At 47.6% G+C, this 22,117-nt stretch overlaps 1 protein-coding gene across 6 annotated transcripts in view; it reads right to left on the bottom strand.

The window, feature by feature from the left end:
* Positions 1-3,185: 3,185 nt before the first annotated feature.
* The window catches only part of LOC111248900 (uncharacterized), a 154,752-nt gene continuing 135,820 nt past the window's right edge, over positions 3,186-22,117 (bottom strand). For all 6 annotated transcript variants that reach the window (XM_086986838.1, XM_086986839.1, XM_086986840.1 and 3 more), the window contains one exon: positions 3,186-21,427. In XM_086986838.1, coding sequence (XP_086842964.1) covers positions 11,079-17,243 — 6,165 coding nt within the window. In that variant the 5' untranslated portion in view covers positions 17,244-21,427 and the 3' untranslated portion in view covers positions 3,186-11,078. The remainder of the gene's footprint in view (positions 21,428-22,117) is intronic.

The following is a 22,117-nucleotide window of genomic DNA, read 5'->3' as shown; positions in this document are numbered from 1 at the left end:
GGGTCGGAACGCAAAACAGGGGTTCGACGTTTTGATTTGCTGCTGCTGCTGTTTCTGCTGCTGCTGCTTCTGCTGCTTCTGCTGCTGCTGCTTCTGCTGCTGCTGCTGCTGCTGCTGGTGCTGCTGCTAAATACACTCGCCTGTCATTCCTATATTAATTGTTATCAGCATCAATTATCATTAGAATACCATCATTCAACTGTTATGGGGTCTTTCGCTCGCTCGTCCTGTTCCTCTCGTCATCGTATGGATACAACCCGCAGTTACGTCGTTCGTTTTTTATAGTTACATTGTTAGCTATACCAAGAATGAACTGCACCATCACTCGACTCCATTAATAGTAATACTAATTGTAAGGATAATAGCCATCTATTCATAATTTTTCATGGCATATTTTTTATTATTACCGCGGTTGTTGTCCTGCGTGCAATGTATGATCGAGAGTGGCCTGTGAAAAGGTCACTTCAAAACTTATCAGATCGAAATCAACAGATTACAGAGTGTGTAGATGTACTGATCATGGCTTTGACAAGCAGCTCATGTTCTTTATTCGTTTTTAATTTGCAAACCTAGTACGTAGGATGGTAACAAGGAAACTCTTAATTATATTGGTAATATTTAAGCTACTGGATAGATCTGCAGGTTTACCGGGTGTCAAGCATCCGAAAGGTTTAACTAAACAGCTAACTTATCCGATCTCGTTTTTGCCAGTTCCTCTGTGTGGCTCACTGGTCCTACCTAGCTTGTTCTTGTCTTATTATAACGTCATAGCGTTTCGACTATTTCTCTGTTCCCTTTAGTAGGACTTTTACGAACAGACATACACACGCACACAATATTGTTTTGTTAGCATATCCAGCCATACACGACCTACATAGATTTTTCAATCATCTTACACGGTCGAACACAAACGAATCAGTTGACACGTTATTGGCTTCATTTTCTTCTGTCCACAGCCATTACTCGTCTACCGGTTATCATACTTATACTATAGTGTATAAAGAGTTTCTTTTTGTTGACGAGATGTGAATTAACCTTCTCTACATAACGAACGAGTTCATGAACCTCTCGCTTACTCAGTCCCTTCAGTCTCGACGGCATATGTATACAGTCAAAAACATCAAGCTCATAAGTGGGAGTGCAATATAGGAGGGATCGTAACTGCCTTATGTGTTCGTTACACAGCTTGTCTATGGTCGTTGTGACGCAAAAATCCGCAAGGACGTCTGCCGTGCGCCGACTATCTCCAAAAATGTATTGTAGTATCACAGTATTAGACGACGCACCGATGGCGCCCGCGTCACAGCCGACCGTTTTTCTATATCGACGAATATTCCCATTTTCCGATTGAGACGAACCTCATCTGCTACGGTAATCAGTCCCCGGTGATGGCGGCCTTACCAGGCGTACTAGGTATTCGAAGACCAGAGTGGTATCCGGTCGCCGGCAGCGTTGTTTGCCATACCTCAATAACCCCTTGGCTTTCGTGTTTTCTCTGTTGAAAGAAGAGTTCGACTTTTGCCGGTTTGGATTTCTCCTACGAGTATAGAAGTGTAAGATTCCATGGAAAAAGAAAACGAGGCGCCGTATCACGAGCGAGTTGGCAAGGGCTATTTTGTGCTGGAAGACTTAAGCACATATTGGATGTGCGCGGATTACACGGATCGACGAGTAGAACTAGTACAAATTCTAAAAATGACCTAGTACAGCTCGATGCACATACGAATCATACATTTAAAGGTAGATTGTTGCTGAGTTGTTCTCGAATCGTCTACTGATGGAATTTTTCTCGAACGGTGTGTCCTTGCCGAACTCGATATCGCAACGAGCAGTTGTCCAGTTTCTGTTACGTGGTTCCTCAGCGGACCAGGCCGTGCTTTGTGGCACGCTGTTAGGGGCTCGTATATATCGCTTTCATCAAATGCTGCTGCTGTGTGTTATTTTCGTGGCAATAGTTCTCTAATAGCAATAACTGTGAAAATGTTTTTCCGCTTATATGTCGACGTGTATGAATCAGCCTCTGCGCTATGTTTGTGTCGTTTTTCAACTGTCATCGCGGTTTCAATAATGCCTTTTTGTTGTTATCAATATTATTGTGGCTTCTGTTGTTATGATTGGTACATATGTATATATATATATATATATACTCATAGAATTGGTTCATTTGATAAACGCTACTGGCCAATGGACGACGTACGTTTAAGGCCTCGATGTAGTTCTTACTCCTTGCTCATTGTGAGCCTTCAACGTTCGTAGAAAAATAGAAATTATTTTTTTATAATTTCCTCTCCTTTTCTTATATTCTATAATATTATAATTATTAGTATTATTGTTAGCAGTAATAGTATTGTGTTTATGTGTTTTCTTATTCGTTCTTTTACTATTTTATTTTTATTAATAATATAATAATAATAATTATTATTATTATTATCATTGTTTTTATCATCCAGCATTATCCTTATCAATATTATTTTCTTTTATTTCGGTCGCTCGCTCTGTATACTTTTGTATAATCATTTTAATTACTGTTGGTATTACTGCTGCGGCTGCAGCTTGACAGACTGCTTTACATTTTGGTACATGAAATGTAACCTTATTATAATATGCAAATGGTAATAAGTACAGCGCATAGTTGATATCGCCGGCTACTTTATCGCTAGAATTATCCCGCCCTGTGTTTTGGTTTTTAGGCATCAGTTTTTCGAAAGTTTCGAAATTATCCAAACATACACCTTAATCTGTGAATTGAAAAGAAAAAAAAAAGATCGAATTTTGGACCGGAAGAGAAAGAGGCGGCCAGATGGCAAATCGGAAGACAATAATCGGAGATTACTCCGTCACGGAGAGAACAATATAGAGCACAGGCAAGCAGACAAAAACCATCATCTTAACCAATATCGGCGTCGTGTTTGGAACTGGTTCTGGTATGTAGGCATTTTTAGCATTATAACAAGTTTGATTTCTTTTTTTAATAATCTTGCGAATAGAACGGTACACATACAAGCACAGAAAGGTGCAACACGTAGATGTTCACCTAGCCAAAGACATAACAAACTATTGATCTTTCTATTAGCTAAAAACGAATCAAAGATCCTGAAGAGGGACTTCCCTGTCAAAGTCGCGTCCAAAGATGAAATGGAAACCACTGCAACAGGGCCACGGAACGATGAAAGTAAAGCAAAACCTAGTGGTACTCGCCGATTTATTATTGATATGAGCAGACAACTTTGAATCTTGTCATTTTCTATCGTCATCGTCCCCTAATTTTTAATCGTAGCAACGAGTTTTAGTTTCATGTTCTTCTAAGCCTCTTGTTCCTCTTTCTCGTAACCTCCGTTGCCAACTCTTTATCGCTTGCCCACAACCGCGTGTTTCTCTCTCCCTGATGACGACACAGTTAAGGGTCACATCTGTATTTCAGTTTAATAATAATACAAATTAATAATACGATACACTGTGTAATAATGGCTTCCATCTAGAATATCCTTACGTTTGCACACTACAACGCAACTTCCGGTTTCCTGCTGGGTAGAAGTCTCTCATAGACCCTCCATCGCATACCGGAGCGTAACACGTGACCCTCATCTTACGCAATAATACCTCAGCTTGCTTGCCTAACCTATGTGATTTTTTCTGGGATATTATGTATACGGCCAGCGACTTGACTTGCTCTTGTCGGATCTAGCCCAGGTGATAAGGTGGCTAAGGATTTTGAGTGTTCGGAGCTTTCTCTGACTTGATGATTAATTGGGTGGGTGTCCGTCTGTACGCGTATCTATGTATGTACTTGCTTTTAACGTGACTGTGAAGTACTACTTTTTTCCGTGTGACTATCTTGTACGAGGTGTTTGTAATACAATTGCAGTGGACGAACCTATAAATATGCCGACAGGCCGTCCGACCCAGAGAATATGTTATATTATCATTATTGTCATCATCAATATATATATATGTATATACTTATCTGTTACTCTGTATGTGTGGTTTGCCACCGCAGAGCGACGCATCGATGTTATTATACCTGTCAGACGAACACGGCATGATCCATTTCATATATTATGTTCTGTCTACTGTCGCTCTTGGACAGATCGAAAGTCGATATAGAAAGTCGCCACTTTTTACAATAAGCTTCGCATGATCTTCATCTACAACATTTTACATCGCCCGTGTAATTATGGTAATCACTAGCGTCTGCTCGATCATTGCCAGCTAATTATTTCTTGTCAATGCAACGCTGCATCTACGTTCATGTGAGCACGTCAGTATCGGGTATGCGTGTAGGCTCGAACCTTGCTCGCCTTAGGCTTTCGTTTCAGCGTGAATCTGCATTAGGGGGATTGAACGTTATTATTTCGATGGGATTTCTTTTTTTTTTTTTAGTTAGTGGGTTGTAGCTGTTGTTTGGATGGCACCAGAAAGCTGGTTTCGTACGGTCAGTTATCTTGTTTCGGTTGTTTGGTGGTAAGTGAACTTCTGCTGTTTACCATTCATGTATGTATCACCGTCACCGTCATCGTCATCGTCATCTTCGGGTTACCACTGGACAGCCAGTGGAAGTAAAAACGCTTGATCTTTACGCTTTATTGATCTGTTTTAATCGAATTTATGCTTAGGCGTGCTGTTAACTTAGAACATGATTCATCAGATGAGTTCACCTAACCCTGCCGAACGATGCTGAGGCTTGATATAAATGTGCTGTTGTACCCAGACGTATTTACAATGAGCTTTTCGAAGTAAAGCCAGCCTTTTTTCTCCCTTACCTGAAGGAAACTCCGTCTGAAAACGTATGGATTAGTCCACAAATGAACTCACTTTGATGCTGCTGAAAAGAACAAAGCATATAAAATATAACGCACAAAACGAACTCAACGAAAATAAAGAGAACATAGGTTTGTATGAATTAACTTAAGGAACTTATATTTGGTATTTTGGACCACAATTCACAGACTAGAGGAGTGAAATAAAGCGACCGGCACGACTGTGAGCATCAGGGTACATTATGTTCTCAAAGAGACGGAAAATCTGGACCTGGAATGAGAGAAAGGTCACCACCGAGACGACAGTAGCTTTTCGTACTATTTGTAGAGAAACAACTTCTTTCTACGATGACTGGCCTATTCAGATAGATGGTATAAACATAGTTAGTCGGTTTTCTGTGCCAAAGTAAAGGTGGAGTGATCTTTTCATCTCTGAATCGAACAGTTTGGTGCGAGCCGCTTTCGTAATACAATGAATTATACGGTCAAGATAATTTCCTTCCCTAAATTCTGTTGCTCTCTAACATACTTAATAATTAATGTTACTTATAACTGTTGCTACAATATTCTTATTAATATAATAAAAAATAAAATTATTATAATATTTGCTTATACATATGCTACTTTATGTACAATATGTCTATATATATATATATATAATTTTATCGATCATAATCAGCTAAGGTATCGTCGTGAATTTTCTTACACCGGGAATATCAGTTCGCTCCGTTGTCAGCTATATTGTGTTTCAGGTATGTCATTCGTTCGATACTGCGTTGCAGTCACCCCCTTTTTTTAATTATATACATATAATTAGCGTCTTCTTTCTTTGCCTCCCTACCCGCAGCATAGCCATAATCGTCATACGTGGCTGTATCACGCCGCTATGTTTTTCTAGTCACATATTATCATATGCTTGTTTTTTTTTTTCGTTCAAAGTTACGTTTCGACGATTCTAGAGACATCTGTTTCTATGAAGTTGGCCCGTTTCGATCGGCGATTGATCATTTTTTTCACAGTTTATTCTTTGTCCCATATCTTCCTTCAGTAACATTAGTGTGACGCTAGTGAACGGGTAAGGGCTTCGGGGATATGTGTTGTGGTGTCGTTGTTTACAAAGGCTGTCTGTGGTCTAAAGGGTCCACCCATAGCAGTAGAGCTGCTGCTGCTGTTGTTGTTGTTGTTGTTGCCGTTGTTGTTGTTGTTGTTGTTGTCGTCGTCATTTTTCCTGTGATAAATTTCTAGTTGATAGAAGCAGTCTAGCGAAATTGACCAAGAAAAATACTATATCGGAAATTTATTGGTGCGCTTTGTTGTAGAGTCCAGATTAGACACTGCCAGGGGCAAGCAAGAACTTCGTAATGACGATCGGACCTTGTTAAACGTAAAGACATAGAAAGTTTGACGTGAACTTAGCTGGTAACGTGTGCAGATCGTCGAAGCGAGCCACGCGGGTGCCTGGGAGCTACTGTTGATCAATTAGCCGAAAATTTTGTCGTCGAGGTTTCTATTGACTGTCGGCATTTTTCGATTACCGCGGGTGTACATATACATGTGTGTTTTGAACAAGATAAACACGGGGATAGATCTACTTTTCTCGTAACGTCTTGAGGAAGAACGGAAAGAGAGAACGGACGGTGTCTTGATGCTGCCCGAACCTAAAATGCGCCCATCGAAACTGATCGCTATGAGACTGTCATAATATATCAGAGGTGGTCTTGTCTAAGTGGCTACTGAAAGCGTCAAAACGATTCGCTGCGAGGAGTAAATATCGTCCTGTGTGCGCTTTGCAAAAGCATTCAACTGGCGAAGGGAGAAGGGGGACGCGCGGCGGGTCTTCATCGATCATCTATTTTCGGAGGGGGGTGTCGACTTGAACTTTTTAGGCGGGAACACAGATTTGATTTTGAGCTATTGAGCAAGTACAGGCAAAACAGAACAGGGAACAAAAGATGAAATAGAAGAGAGAACATTTTCGAGCCGTACCAAGCGAACAAATCATAATCGTCTGTCGTTTGAGATCAGTCAGTTTGATTCACGGGCGACGAACCGTTCGCAGGTTTGACATAGTCAATGAGCTAACTAGCTGCCCACTGAGAGTAGGACAGTTATTATTTCCGCGAATACCATTATTATTATTATTACTCGAGTAAGATCAAGGCTAGGGACGCAGCTTAATGGAATGTACCCTCATCAGTGATGACACAGAAGGTTTGTCATCGGCCTACTTGGTGACATGTGCAAATCAGTGACGCAGGCCACGTGTCGGCGAGAGCGTCTGGGAACTTTGGTGATCAACTATTTGAAAATTTTGATAAATGCGCTCCCACTTCGAAAGCTCAAATGTTAGCGGTATATAGTGAGATGCTCGATATTTATGATACATGGCTAGTTCGGAGTGGGGGGTTTACTGTTCAGGGTTTCCGCTCCTTAACAACGTAATTTGCTACCTTTTTTCTTTTTTTTCCTTTTTTTTTTTTTATTCAAGATCGATTGCTTTTTTGCTAGCTATTTTGTCGCCATATGGGTGGAGTTTAGGGGCCGAAGGAGGCTCGATACGAAAACACGCATCATTATAGACGAACGCATATGGATAGTTTGTGGTTTCTAAGCAGCAGTCAAAGATAATAACCGAAATCGCTGAAGTGTATCAGTGTTTGCGTAATGCGTAAACGGCATGGGAACTATTGTTATAGACATTGTAGATTCCGTTTAGCATTGGTAATACGCTGCTTCGATCGCTCTGCGTATGTAGTTTAAGTTTGCAGTTATGCTAGCGAACTTAATTGCAGTCCAGTGGCAACGATTTAATTATAACTTAATGTTTTCACCTTGGCAAGCCGATCGGGCAATGCCAGCCGATACGTGGTAAGGTTGTATGTCTGCCAACAGTCTTATGTATTAACATAAATTAAATTTAAGCACATCTCCAGGCGTGCGTGTATTGAATATGTACATTGATACAGTCAAGTCGAGTTTGATCCTATATCTTTCAATCACTCGAGACGACTGAAATGGCTTTTTGAGGTTTCTGTTTGTTACTATAATGCTACTGGCATCCAGTAATTATTGCACTTTAACGTGTTGTTTGTCTGTTAATTAGCCAACGTGTGTCTATCTTTAATGTATACTATGTGTTCTATACTATACGTTTGACAGAATTTTATTTACTTCGCTTTGATTAGACGCACAAAATATATAAATAAAGGGAAAGGTGGGGTGCTCTCACGTCTTGACGAGGTCTCAGAAGGTCCTTCTGCAAAGTTGAAGGTCCGCGTCACCACCTCGTTCAAAAGACACCAATAGGAAGAAGGCGGGGTCACGTTGAAGAGTTTGGGGTGTCTAAGCTTTTTTGGTTTACTGTGAGACGACAATAGCGTACAAGTCTCTTAGCGAGTGCATATTCCTTAGCCGTTTGACCTATTTTAGGTATACTTGTTGGCATTCAATCACAACCTTTCGGATCGGCCTCGGATCACCGAACACGGGAGCATTTGACGCATTCGACATCACAACAGCGTCGGAGAGGTTTATGGTGCACTGCGTCTCAGCGGCTGCCTTACTTTTAGGTAATCCTTTTATTAAGGCATTACGATCATTGTCTGGTGCGCATCTTACAAACAGCGTTTCGTGTCTTTCTGCAATGTATGCTTGTCGTAGTTCTCTTTTCTTTGTGTATATCGAAATGGTTACCGTATTAAATGCTTGACGATTTTGATTCCCTGTTTGTCCAGTTGCTTGGGGCATTACGTATTCTAACCTATCGTCCAAATTCACTCTAGCGCACATTGGACATGTTGTGCATCGTAAGAACAATTCCCTGCTTGTCGAGCACGGGGGTTTCTAGGAACTTTGGGAGATGCGCGTGGCTATCAGGGGGCTGTGTATTTCTCTTCGTGCAAGGTTCTAGTGTTGCACCATCAAGCGACCTTCTAGAATCGTACTACTTCTCAACACGCCACGACATATATCTGGGGGTTTTGGCGGCTCTGTTTGGCTTTAACGCATGTCCTCCTGTCGATACTATTCTTTAGGTATCCGTGGTTGCTTTTGTTTAGCTTTATCATACATCGTATAGACTACCCTCTAGTTCTGTTTGTCCATGCCAGACTAGTAGTCGAGCAGGGCGCGTGGATGTAAATGTATCTACTTCTACGTAGATTTTTGCTTCTGAATGTCTCTACCAGCAAAGAAGATACGCTGTAAAAGATTCAGGAAGATTCTACATTGACGTTTCAGGCCGTTTTTATGTTTCTCTGGTGTTTTGTATTACTTGTCTTTTCTTACAAAAGGGCACGGTTGTCTGAATATTTGCCATGTTCTTTCCCCTTGTCCCTGTCGTATATCGGATCTCTTTGAAGACTTGTGACTATCTATTATTTATCTGTCCATGTGTTTGTGTGCTATCGCTGTCACATCTATTATTAGTAGTCGGTATTTTCTTTCCTTGGCTTTTTTTCTCTGTGTCTGTTGCTCTTCGTTTGCTTTCTCCGTAACCTGAAGATCATTGCACTGACATATATATATATATATATATATATATATATATATATATATATATATATATTATTATCGTCGTTATTACGTGAATATAATATTTATGTACTTTCTAGGTGTGTGTGTGTGTCTGTGTGTATGTGTGTGTGTATTTTCCACAAAGAACTGTTCCATTCTCAGTTGTGTTTTCGTCACTACCTTTGCTCATTGCTCCTTGTTCCTGTAGCGCTTTTTCTACATTCGGTTTTGTCCAGCCCTATCTGTTGAGACATACATCGCAAATCCTTTTTGCCATTATTATTACGACCTCTAGATGTGGCCTCTATGTTTCGATAGTGTATCTCGCCGTGCTGTTGCTTTGTCAAAGCAGTCGCCCTATTCCTTGCAGGCACATGGTCCTATGTTGGTGTAACCGTATGTCGTCCTGAAGCTGCGGGTGTTGCACGGTTCGAGGATCCAGTAAAGATGGCCGTAAGTTTTCCGTCGGATCGTCTCTGGATCATTTTTTTCTTTTCACCGTGGCCTCCCTCCCTGCCAACTAGCGACGCGCGCGACGAAGTGTGCGAATGTGCGTGCTCAATTTTTTATTACTGTTTCTGTACCATCATGATGGTTATTATTGTTACTAATTGTTACCATTCATCATCATCACGGGCACTATCTTTTCCTCATCGTTAAATTATATTGTTTTTCATACATCTCGCGCTCCCGTCAGACGCCGCCACTCGACACAGCTTGTCGCTGCAGTTATACCCTGCATCGGACTATCTGCACCGTGTCTGCCTGTTATTGTTGTTGTGGCGGCGTCGTCTGAGTGAGATCGGGCACCCCCGGTGGATCCGTCCGCCCCGGCGATTATATTACAATTATCACTTCGGGGTCCGGGGAGGTCAGAGCCGCCGAGAGGCCACTTGTAGGCGAGGTCCCCTCGTGAGCGCCGTGCTTGCGGCCTTGAAACGCTCTCTGTCTGTCCCTCTATTTCTTTAATATGCTGCTCCCCTTGAAATTCGAGAGGAGGCTGTAAAAGTGAAGCTCAATCGAGTCGTGCACATCGACAAAAAGAGAGGTATATATATGTAACCATATAGTTTCTGTTTATAATGGCTATGGATGGACAAGACAACACGAGCTGCGTTGCCGGAGATCGGCTGGCAGCGCGGGACATCAACGACAACAACAGGCTCCAAACTAACGAATGAACGACTGGGCCACGGCGGCAGTGGCAGCATCAGCGGCGATGAATTAGTAGCGAAATATTGGCAACGATGACCGACTCATCAAATGGTCAATCGGGCAAATGGCCAGCCCATGCGAGTAGAAGAAGGGCGGGGGGATCCATAATATTATATAGTATTCGTACAGGTATCAACCGAGTTCAGAGGTCTATCAGTCACTTTGTCTTTTGACAGCCAAGGCAGCATGGCCGCGGGTTCAGCAGACGAAAGGCGGCGAATTAGTTTAAACATCAACTGCTTGTGTTTTTCTCAATTCGCGCTTTCTTTCTGTTCCTTTCTCGCACACATACACACAAACACATCCTCGGTGAGTCAACACGAACGAAGATCGTCGCGCACACGGTATTGTATTAGTAAATTGCCATTAAATTGCATGGTGGTATGCACTGTTGCGCTGATCGTCTATTTCGGGCAGATTTTGCAAGGGGGTGAGGGCGGGGTACCCAGAACCACAACGTCTATAGCAGAGGCGAGGAATAGTAAGCCGCCTGTATAGCTCCCCTCCCCCCCGTCGTCCTGTCATCTTGTTCCGTCACTATAAGAGCTGTTAACATAAGCGCTTTTGTTGATTCGCCATGACATGTGTTCTTTAAGCGGGCGTCAGAGTAAATGCAACCGTCATTGGCTGTGATACCTTTCTGCAGACGGGCAAATAGACGAGTGATGGTACAAACTTGAAGTCCTTGTCCTCGGTTGTGACGACAGTTGTTGGCGATTGCTGGGCCGATTGCAGTTCTGATTGGGCCACGTTCTTGCCGTTGTTGTTGCTGTTGCTGCTATTGCGATGATGGTCGATGAGGAACGGCTGCAGGATAAACGGAGTCGGTTCAGATTGTGGGATCACGTACGTCATGGGCAGCTGCTGGCCGTTGTTGTTTAGGCTGGCGCCGGTGAAGCCGGGCGGAGGCGTATGCACCGGAGGGACGGTGCGGCTTAGGGCGGCGGCCATCGCGGAGCCCTGCTCCAGTAATGACACTTCGGGCAGGAGCGGATCGACGTCTTGCAAAAGGCCTGTAATGCTAATGCCGCCGTTGGCACCACCATCGGACATTAGCTGCAGGTGATGTTGTGATTTTAGCTGAAGATGATGTTGCTGCTGCTGCTGTTGATGGTGGCTTCCACTTGCTGTTGTCCCGGCCCCAGACCCGGGTGCCTGATGTTGGTGCTGTTTGGTGATATGTATCTTGAGGACATTCCACGAGCGGGTGCCGAATCCGCAGATACGGCACTTATATGGCTTAGAGCTCGCGATATGCGATTTCTTACGCTGTTGCTGTACGAGACCCGATAAAGAAGATTGAGCTAGTCGCCGTAGACCCGAATGCGATTGCTGAATATGCTGCACACACAATTCCTTGGTGTCGAAGCGCGTAGCACACCGGCTACAACGATAATGCCGCTTGATGTTACTTGGTTGTCCTTCGAACGATGGCGGGGGTAGACTCGTTGGCGTCGCTGATTTTGACAAATCCTCGGGCTGCTCTCCTCCGGTCTGGCCCTCGGTTCCGGCAGCTGTTCCGGCAGCTGTTCCATCGTCTTTCAAACCACCAATAACCGACGACGTTGGAGACGCGGGGGATGTCTTTTTTACTCCCGTGGCAGCTCCCACCATGCCGGAACGGTGACTGAGCATATGCCTCTGTAGGGATTGACTGAAGCGGTAGGCGCGATGGCAAACCCGGCATATGAAACGTCGTTCAAAACTGCCGCTACTTTCACTGTTGTGGGCGGAGCCGCAGTTACTGTTGTTTAAGCCGCCATTATTGTTGGTTGTGCTTGAACTGCTGTTGTTGTTGCTGCTGTTTTTGCTCTTATTGGCATTCACATTTTCCTCACTCACTCCTCCCGTATGCCTTTTTTCGTGCGCATATAGATTCGACAGCCATCGTGTCGAGTAGACACAATAGGAGCAATGGTAGACCACCTTGTTGCCCGGTGACATAGGGGGCAAATCGCTGTTGCCGCCGTGATGACCCGTAGGCGGCCGCTTGAACAGCCCATCCTGCAGTGCCTGCTGGAGGGCGGCGGTGACTGAGGGACTGCGAAGGCAGACAGGCGCTGGTGAGGCTGCGCCATTGCTCAGTTTGAAAGGTGTCAGGGCCTGGATGGTCCCACCGTTTCCGCCGGTGACGCTGCAAGCAATGTTAATGCTTCCACCGATTTGCGTGTTGGTGGCAGTGGTGACGGTAGGCACCGAGCCATTGCTATTGTCGTTGGAGGGCGTCGAAGTGTCCCGGGAAGGAGAGGGCCGACTGCTCAGGTTCATTAGACCCAGTTCCTCGGACGAGGTTCGGTGCTCCTTGATAAGGTGAATCTGCAGAGCAACCTTGTCCGGGAACGCCTGGCCACATACGACGCACATACGGGGTGCGGGGCTGCCCGCGTGGGCGGCGGCCGCATGGGGTAAGAGCGCCAAGAGGGCGCCGGCGGTGTCTGCCGAGGCTGTCGGGAATCGCGAGCCCGGGATGCCCTGCACGTGCAGGTTCTCCTTGAGGGTATCGCTGTGGTCATTGAGCATGTGCGTCTTTAGCCATTTGATGCTCTTGAAGCGTCGGTCGCACAACGGGCACACCTCGGTGTACTGACTTAAATTGCGGGATGCCGGGTCTAAGCCCACGGTCAGCCCCTGTGCCGTTGCGATGGCAACAGAGGACAGGTCACCGGGACTCACGGCCTGGCTCCCGCCGAACAGGTAATCGGAGACAGGGACCATTGACAGGGAATTCTCCTTGGGGGGGTCTTCGTAAATGCCATGGGTATTCTGCTTATGTACTTTTAGGAAGTACTTGGAACACAGCTCCTTCTGGCAAATCTCGCAGGTGACCCCACCGATGATGGAGTTCTTTGCCGCATCGGCCGGCTGCTCATCGAGGTTGATACCGTGCATCTTGAGCATGTGAGTCTTCATGAAGTACTTGTTGCACAGCTCTTTGTTACAGATATTGCAGTAGTTTCTACCCGTAACGAAGCTGCGCTGTGCGGCGGCGCTGTTGGCAGTAGATGAAGGAGGTTGGGGTATGGGGACAGACGGCTTGTCAGACGGCTTGTGATGCTGCTGTGCTCCAGAAAGCTGCGCCGTCCCGTTACCGCCCTGACCACCGAGGCCACTAGATCCTAGGCTGCTGCCGGATATCCCACCCTGGACGCCTTGCACGAGTCCGCCTAGCTGTGACCCGAACAGGGCTACCTGCATCGCCTGAGTGGCCTGGCTTAGCTGGTCAGCTGCTGGACCGTGCGGCATTGATGGCCCGTGCGGTGTCGCCGGGGCCGAGGGTGCCTGACGTGGACTCTTGATGTCACGGCGACCCGAGTGATTTGCGCCCGTTATTGAACCACCGCCGCCGTTTCCTCCAGCGCCCGGCGACTGGGTAGGTGTCGTTGAGTCGACAGATATCTGGTGGATATTCAGCTTGTGTTGCCTAAGGAAGTATTTCGACCAGAACTCCTTTTGACAGATGTCGCAGTATGCCTCGGAGTCAACGCCACCCCCGCCGGCGTTCGAATAGGCGGTCGTACTGTTGCCGAAGAGATCGGTCGTGCTGCCGTCATCGCCGAGCAGGACTCCGTGCTCGTTCATCATGTGAGCGCGAAGGAAGTACTTGTTCTCAAATTCGTTCCGGCACACGTTGCAGTTGACGCGACTCTCGTTGGCGATCGTGGCGGTCAGGTCGCGGATCATGCTCTGCAGCTTCTGGAGATCCTGGCTTGCAGCGTCTTCGGGGGACGAGGTTCCGAGGTCGTCCTCCTCATCATCTGCCTTTTGAGATTCTTTAGTCTTCATTTCGGACTCGGGGTCGGTCTCTAGCCCGGCAGGCTTCCTCATGACAACTTCGCCGTCCTCATCCTTCGACAGGTCCTTCTTCGTTGGGGACGCGGCTCCATCCCCGGTGGGGTTCACGCTGCTAATCCCACTTAGCTCACTGCTGCTTCTGGCTAAACCCGTTATACTGCTGATCGTGGCTAGTTGTTTATCTTGCTCCTCTTGCTTGACGTACGGAATGCTATGGTTGTAGAACCGGTGGATTTTGAGCAGATACTGATTTGAAAAGCTTCTTTGGCAGACGTCGCAACCAAATTCGCCGTTGCGTGAAGAGAGATCGAAATCGGCCGCCGATCGCAACATGCCCGGCTCGATGTCATTGCCGAGGGCACCAAAAGCGGCTGCGGCGGCTGCCGCGCTCGCGACCGATGTCATTATTGTACCGCCACTGCTGCTAATAGCGACGAGCTGCCCGCCTGCTGGAACAGACCCGCGCGACGTGAGGTTCTCCGGCACTTCTTGTAACGCCCTTTCCGTTTGCTTCTGAAACGGGTCGGGAATGCCGTGCTTGTTCGCCTTGTGAGTGCGAAGAAAGTACTTGTTGCAAAATTCCTTACAACAGATCTCGCAGAACGCCTCGGGGTTAATCACGCCCATTTCTCGCAGCTTCTCCGCAGTGAACGGACTCTGCAGAGCTGCGGCTGCCGCAGCCGCAGAATGTCCACTCGTCACTATTCCTTGACTCGTTAGGGATAAGGCGGAACAGGTTGTCGGGATGTTAATGCCGCTGGCCCCGCTGCCTGCCGCTGCTGCTATTGCTGCTGCAGCTGTTGCCGAGTTGTTAGCGACGTTAGAATTGACGAGGCCCTCTTGCAGGAGCGCGCTGATTGGTGAGGCGCCGAGGGGTGACGGAGCGGGCGGTGTTCGTGTGGGCGCCGGAACTGTAGCCGAGAATTTTGCACTGAGTTGGAGCAGGAAGTCGGACTTATCCTCGCTCGCGACGCCGGCCATAGCACCACCTGCTGCTGCTGCCGCCGCAGCTGCTGCTGCCGCTACTGCTGCTGCGGCTGCTGCCGGACCCCGCTTCGCGTCCCCCTGGCCCATTATGAGCTCCTTCTCCGTTCCCATCCCTGCCGCCTGCGCCGATTGGCCTGCCGCCGCTACCGGGCCACTTCCGCCAGGGGTAGAGGGCTCGGACATGATACCGTGTATCTTCTGTTTGTGTTTTTTAAGGAAGTACTTGTTGCAGAACTCTTTTTGGCAGATCTCGCAGAACGACTCCATGTTGACAATCCCTGGCTGCTGTTGGTGCTGAGGGCCCGGCTGACCTCCTGGCCGGCCGGCCGTCAACGCTAGCAACTGCTGCTGCTCTGCCAACATCTGCTGTACGCCGCTCGGCAAGAGGCCCTGTTGTTGTGCCGCTTGTTGTGCAGCAGCCACTTGTGCAGCTGTTGCAACTTGCTGTTGTTGTTGCTGTTGTTGCTGCTGCTGTTGTTGTTGTTGTTGGTGCTGGTTTTGCGCTTGTTGTTGCTGCTGCTGCTGTTGCTGCTGCTGCTGGGGGTTAAGGATGCTCTGTTGTGTGGGCTGCTGGGGGCCAGCGAGGGGAGCCGAGGCAATGGGGCCACCCTGGCCGCCCTGGACCGACCCTTGCAAACCACCCTGGCCAGCATAGCCGCCGGGGGTGCTGACCAGCGACTCCACTGAGTAGATACCGTGCTTGTTCGCCTTGTGCGTCTTGAGGAAGTACTTGTTGCAGAACTCCTTGTTGCACAGCTCACAGTACGCCTCGGGATTAAAGATACGCATTCCACCGGGCGTCGACGGGGGTAGCGAACTCCCCTGGCCGCCTGGGGCTGCGCGATCTGCGACGCGTTCGGCGCTGGCTGCCGATGCAGCAACCGACGTGACCGCCGATGGTAGGCCGGGGAAGAGGAACTGCGCCATCGGATTAGAAAACATGGATAGCGGCATCATCTGCTGAAGCTGCCGACCATCCGCCTGCGAGATCGGAACGAGCGGCGGCATCTGGGGGAACTGAAAGCTCTTCTCGACATCGGCCCCACTGAGGGGCGCAACATCGCGTCGTTCGCCGCCAACAGCGCCTGTAGCTGGTACGCCAGCGGCCTGGAACATTGACGCCAGGGCTGCCAGTTCACGTTCCTGTCGCGAACTAGCCACGCCGTTACTGTTACTCCCGCCTTTGCTGTAGGCGCCCGACTGTTGTAGCTGCTTTTCTAGCAGCTTCTGGACGTGCTCTTCTTCGATATGAGCCCTCAGAACCTCCTCGGAGATAAACGTTTCGCCGCAATGGGGGCATCGTATACTGTTGTAGCCTGTGGCACCGCCAACTCCGCTGCCTGCGCCGACACTACCGGCGCTCGCACTACGCTGGGGCGCCAGCATGCCATCGCTCGCTGCCATGGTATCGTCCTCGGACAGTTTGCGTTTTCGCATGGCCAACGCATTTTGCAGATCTGCGACGGTGGCTATTGATATAGCCGACGCTGATAGACGACTCGATGCTTCTGACGATCTGCTGTCGTCGTCAATTGTTGCACAAGTGGACAGGTCAGCTCCACCTCCAGATGTCGTTTCATCGCTTGCGCCCCCAGCGCCGCTTCCGCCGCCAGGTTGTCCGGCACTCCCTGCCTCAGTCGCTGGCTGCCCTAGGACACGTACAGGTTTACTCTGTTTGCGGCGTTTCTGATTCTTGTCGTGGGCAGCAGCAGCGGCTGCGGCCGCCGCCGCCGCTGCAGCGAACGCTTCACGTTGGGCCTGTTGAACCTGTTGGGCGAGTTGGGCCTGTTGTTGAAGTGCGTGCGCCATCGCGAAGGCGGCCGCTGCAGCGGCCGTTTCGTTCAACCGTTCGTTAGCCGATCCATTAGCTGATCCGACGACGGATCCACTTGTAGCGGACACGGCCCCCGGTGTCGAGGTAGATTGGACTTGCAGCGCTTGCCGGGAATCGCCCTGAATCTCCATTTCCATTCTCATCTGTCTGGCTGCGTTCGTGACGACGGGCGTCGACCGGAGTAAACAGGGTAGCTTTTAAGACTGCGGTTGTAATAACGATAGAAACCTATGCTATTTTCATTACCACCAGTACTAGTTGTTAGTTTAGTACTAGTTAAAAGCGGACTTTATTGTGTGTTTATCCTTCGAGCCACGGCACGAACACCTTCGTCGGCCGTCCCCACTGCGGTCCGCTTCGTCGACTGGCCACAGATCTCCGTGTTCCCGGTCCTTCCAGCTCCTCGGGCCTACTCCCTGGAGCCGCAAAAAGCCTGCGGCTGTCAGCGATGCCGCCGATGGTTTTGCTGGGGCATCGCATTCGTAAGCGTCATCTTGAACAGCGCGATTGACGCGTGTTCGGCACTTTTTACTTTACAACGTTCACTTGTTATTATGATTATGATGATTATTACTACTAGCGGCAGCGATTCGTCGACCACCGTATCCTTCTTTTTCCCCTGGTGCGTTTTCGTTGTCGTTATCTTCTGGCGACGCACACGGATTCTGCTCAATGTCGGAAGCGACGTCGTTAAAGTCCACCAGCTAGATGTATGCATGCGGAACCAGCGCAGTTACACAAATTTGTCGTTGGGTATAAAGGCGAAGTCTGCCCCTGCAGGGGTTTAAAAGGCAGATTTTCACCAGCTAAATTGTGCTTATTTCCGGCTTAGCTGGTTTGTTTAGAGACGGGCGAATAGGCTGCTCGATAGCGGTGCGTGCCCGTACGCTGGCGTTAAGCGGATTCTGATGTAGTGGTAATTGTAATGAGGAAGCCGACGCTGGAAAATGGCCTTGCAGGCTAGTCGGTGCCGCTTTTCATTTCGGATAATTAGTTAAGGTTAGTTCCAGTGGCTCTTTTTGTTGATGCGTTCAGTTTGTTTTTTGCTGATAAAATTAGCGGATAATTATCACGATGCGCAATCACGCACTTCTTCGCCACTCTCTCCTGCCGTCGATTCTCGCTGACAACGACGTTGTTCGCACAAGTGTACATTTGCTGCATAACACCTCCTTACGGTCACTGCTTGCATTTCACGGGCACAACTAACACCCCTCCGATCATCGACATCAGCACTAAAACCATCACCACGATCAGAGTTCTCTCAATACGCACGCTCTTTCTAAAGACTACTTATACATTTGTGACGACCCACTTTTTTCCGGCACATAATAATTCACACGCCAGCAGTTCTCGTCTTGTTTCCCGCCCGATTCAGTTGATACACGTACTATAGCTAGAAGGAACGAGAGTAGAACTCATGGAGACGTTCACTCCTAGCAGTGTCGCACACCGATGGCCTTTATAACATTGTCCGTTCTTTCTAGGCCGCTGTTACAATATGACGCTCATCACAGAATGATTGAATCGAACATCACACATTACCATTATTATTAGTGCTAGACGCGATGCTCTTAACGCTTCTGCCAGTTTCCGCAGTGGACGTCGTTGGCCTATGGGGAAGCCCGTCACTTCACCTTAATACTTTTCTACGAAAGCCTTCATAAAATACTTCGCGTTGTTGGTAGTCTGGCATCTGGTGACCCGCAAGATTGATTCGATGGAAATTGATGACAAAATTATTGTCGATTACTACTATTGTTGCTCTGACTCTTTGGGCCACTTCTACTTCGTCCACGGTAGATGCTTTGTCGTTACAGAAAATGCGCTGATTCAGAAACGGGTTAGAATATCGATTAATTATCGTCGCGTTGAGTGATAGTTACGCTGGGCTTGGTTCGAAAACATCTGACCAGCCGAAATCGGTAGCGGTGCTATCATCAATCGGGGGGTGGGGGAGGGGGGGTTGGGGGGCGGGCGAGGAAGGGGTATTGTGTCAATATCGACTCATTTGAATTCTGCTGCCGCCGACTTCGGTATAGTAACTTGTTGCTAGAATCATGATGACGTGTTGCTGACTGCCGATAACAGACTTGATTAACAGGTCAACGATCGCTGGTCAGTCTCATTGATTTCGTTTCCTTTAACAGACAAATTGGGGTATACTTGCGTAGAGCATTACACTTGCTTTCGTAACCTAGGAAACGAATGTTAATTATCTTCTTAGAGTTGATTATAATAAGTATTATTATTACGATGCACTACTTAAAGCAATAGTCGCAGCGATGATAATGATGATGATAGTAAGACGTATCAGTGCATCCGCGATTTGACCGAAGCAACTATGCATTTGTATGTCAGACGATACAGGCGCCACTGTTTGCGACGTATTGTGATCTTCAGTTATTGCCGCTATTGTTGGTGTTCAGCTTCACTCACTCTCACATACACACATACACATACAGATGTAGAAGCAGGTGTTGACGTTGTTGGCAGACGGTTCTTGCTGCTGCTGCTGCTGCTGTTGTTTCGGGTTTACGCCGCGTTACGTTATGTCAAGCTGGCGAGGTGTCTTACAACTTCTACTTGACAACGCAGTTCGTCGTGTCAGCTGGCTTGTATTGGCTTGCTGGTGCTGTCGCTGTTGCCGGTGGTAACAACAACTCGGTTGTTACCTCGTCGACTTCGCCGCGCTGCGTTGCGTTGCTTTGCTTTGCTTTGCGACTCGATGTCCTCGCGAGTGCGGTCGCTGTCTGTGACCGCACGTCTCGAGCGCAGACTGGCTATGTGAAGTGTACCCGGACGGCCGTTTCTGCCAGCGGCAGCGCCGATCCGCCAGCGCGGGCCGCCGCTGTGCCAGGAAAGGGCTCAATGGCTCCTCCTTTCCCGAGTCCCTTTCCAGTCGGCTATGTCGCTCCGCCGCGCAGTGGAGAGGGTAGTCGCTGCCGATGAACGGGGTACACTCACAGCGGGGCAGATTCACGCCCGGTGGCCGCCGTTGAACTTAGCAGCGGCAGGTCGATGTCGAAGCAATGGCTAACGCCGAAAGAGAACACGCCAACGCGGATCACTAGGGTCAGACGGTCGCGGTGCTCCGACGGGATCAGGCCGCCCGCCCGCCCGCGCGCGCGCGCGCAAATTCCACTCCTCTCTTCACTGTTGTTCGTCCATGCGTCAAGGTGCTTCGGGTGAGCGCAAGTTTGATGTAGGCACATCTATGCGCGACATTAAGCTTGCTTCTACTGCTGACAGTTCTCGGCTGTGCTGGTGTATCGGTAGCTGCCTCGCTCGTTTCTCGGTGGCTTGTTGTGCTGATTATGTGATAATTGTTGTTCTGTTAATGAAAGGCGTAGGTAGCAAGCTGTAGCTCGTTGATGACTGGCTCGTAAAAACGCGAGTCCCATGCGGAGAGGCTGTGCGGCATCAGTAAATGAAGGGTGGGGGGGTGGTGGGGGGTTGTGTACCTCTTCGAATGCTGGTCAAGCCCCCGGGTGTGCAGCAGTGACTTGCAAACTGATAGGATTATCGCTCCAATCTGGCCTGCTTCGTTCGCTGTCGTAATCTGCTGGCTCGTGTTGGTCTCGAAATGGCCGGCTTCTCCGGTTGGGTGGCGAATCCAGTGCGACCTCAGTAACAAAGCGAATTAGTCGTTTTAGCAGAAGCGAAAAGGCGGGACGTTACGTGTCTTCTTCTGATAGAAAGCAAAGTTCTTATCGAAGGAAAGACGAGTTTGTCTGCTGCCGCTGTATTTATCTATCTGAAAATGTTAGATTCTGTTCGGCAAACCTCGAACCGGGTTGCGCGGTGTCTTCTATGCATAACGTTGAATAGAAGTGAGAAAATTTACTCGCTTTAACCCACAATTTTTCTCGAAATATTACTGCATCGTAGCTTAAGCTGAGAAAATTAGTGACAACAACAACGATGCGCGCTGGTATCTCAATTGTAATTGTCGTTTTTGTTGCTGCTGCTGCTGCGTTTGACGTTTCCGTAATGTAGTACTCTTCCACGATCTCTGCTGGTGCCTGTGAGGGTGTCGATGTCGATACCCTGTATTAATACGAACACCGACAGACAGCGAAGTTCCAACGGTCGATTTGTTGCCGGCTAGCGTTGAACCACTATATATTGTCAAGTCAATGAGTGAACAGGTCGAAGAAGTGCTCGATTCGGTGAGGAAGGCTTGTGATGGACCAGCTGAAGGCTCTGTTTGCGTTTCTTTTTCGACATACCCCCGCGGTTCATACCATTGCAGCTGGTTGACGCACCTCGTGCGTAGGTTCATGCCGAGCGCCGGCTTACGTTTGACGCTCAGGACGTCGGGTGCCTGAAATTAGCAAGCCGAAAGGAAAAAACTGTTGGAGCGTGCTGGGTTGAACACATCGATTTCAGTTTTGTCCCATTCTGTGTTAAGTTTATCCAGTGCTTGCTCGCTCACTTATTGCTGTTTACAAGTTATTAATTGTCCGTTGACCTCCTAATATTGAACTCATTACGTTCCTTCTTATTTATTATTCTCTATTAGGTATTCATTATATATCTGTATATTTTCACGTTTCTACTTTTCGACCTTTGTTTACCCATATCCAGAATACAAACTATTCACCTTACTTAAACTTATTCCTATTTTGGAAAGGATTTGAAGAAAAGACAATCTTTTTTGTCACGAAGTGCACGTACCTTCACATTACTAAGCACACTGAGGTACATGGAAATCATATTTTTACAATTTTATTTTAACAAATATTAATACTCACCATATATATGATAGTTTTTTTTAGCGTACTTTGATTAACTACCAAACGTAAATCTATTGTTTATCTATTTTTTTCAAAAAAGAGAAAAGTAAATTTAAACTAAAAATAAATTGATATTAGAGTTAAGTCTTAGAGTAAAAAAGCGGTGTAATTTTTTGTAAAAATGTAAACATATCGTAAAAAAATGCTCACTCACAGATTGTTGTCGCAAGCTAATTATGGTCGTTACACTGCTCGTCTTTGGATAGATGTACTTCAAG

Source organism: Varroa destructor, unplaced genomic scaffold, assembly GCF_002443255.2.
Source record: "Varroa destructor unplaced genomic scaffold, Vdes_3.0 BEIS01000004.1, whole genome shotgun sequence".
Lineage (NCBI taxonomy): Eukaryota > Metazoa > Arthropoda > Arachnida > Mesostigmata > Varroidae > Varroa > Varroa destructor.
Note: the sequence above shows the minus strand (reverse complement) of the source record. Positions and strands in the feature narration are given on the sequence as shown.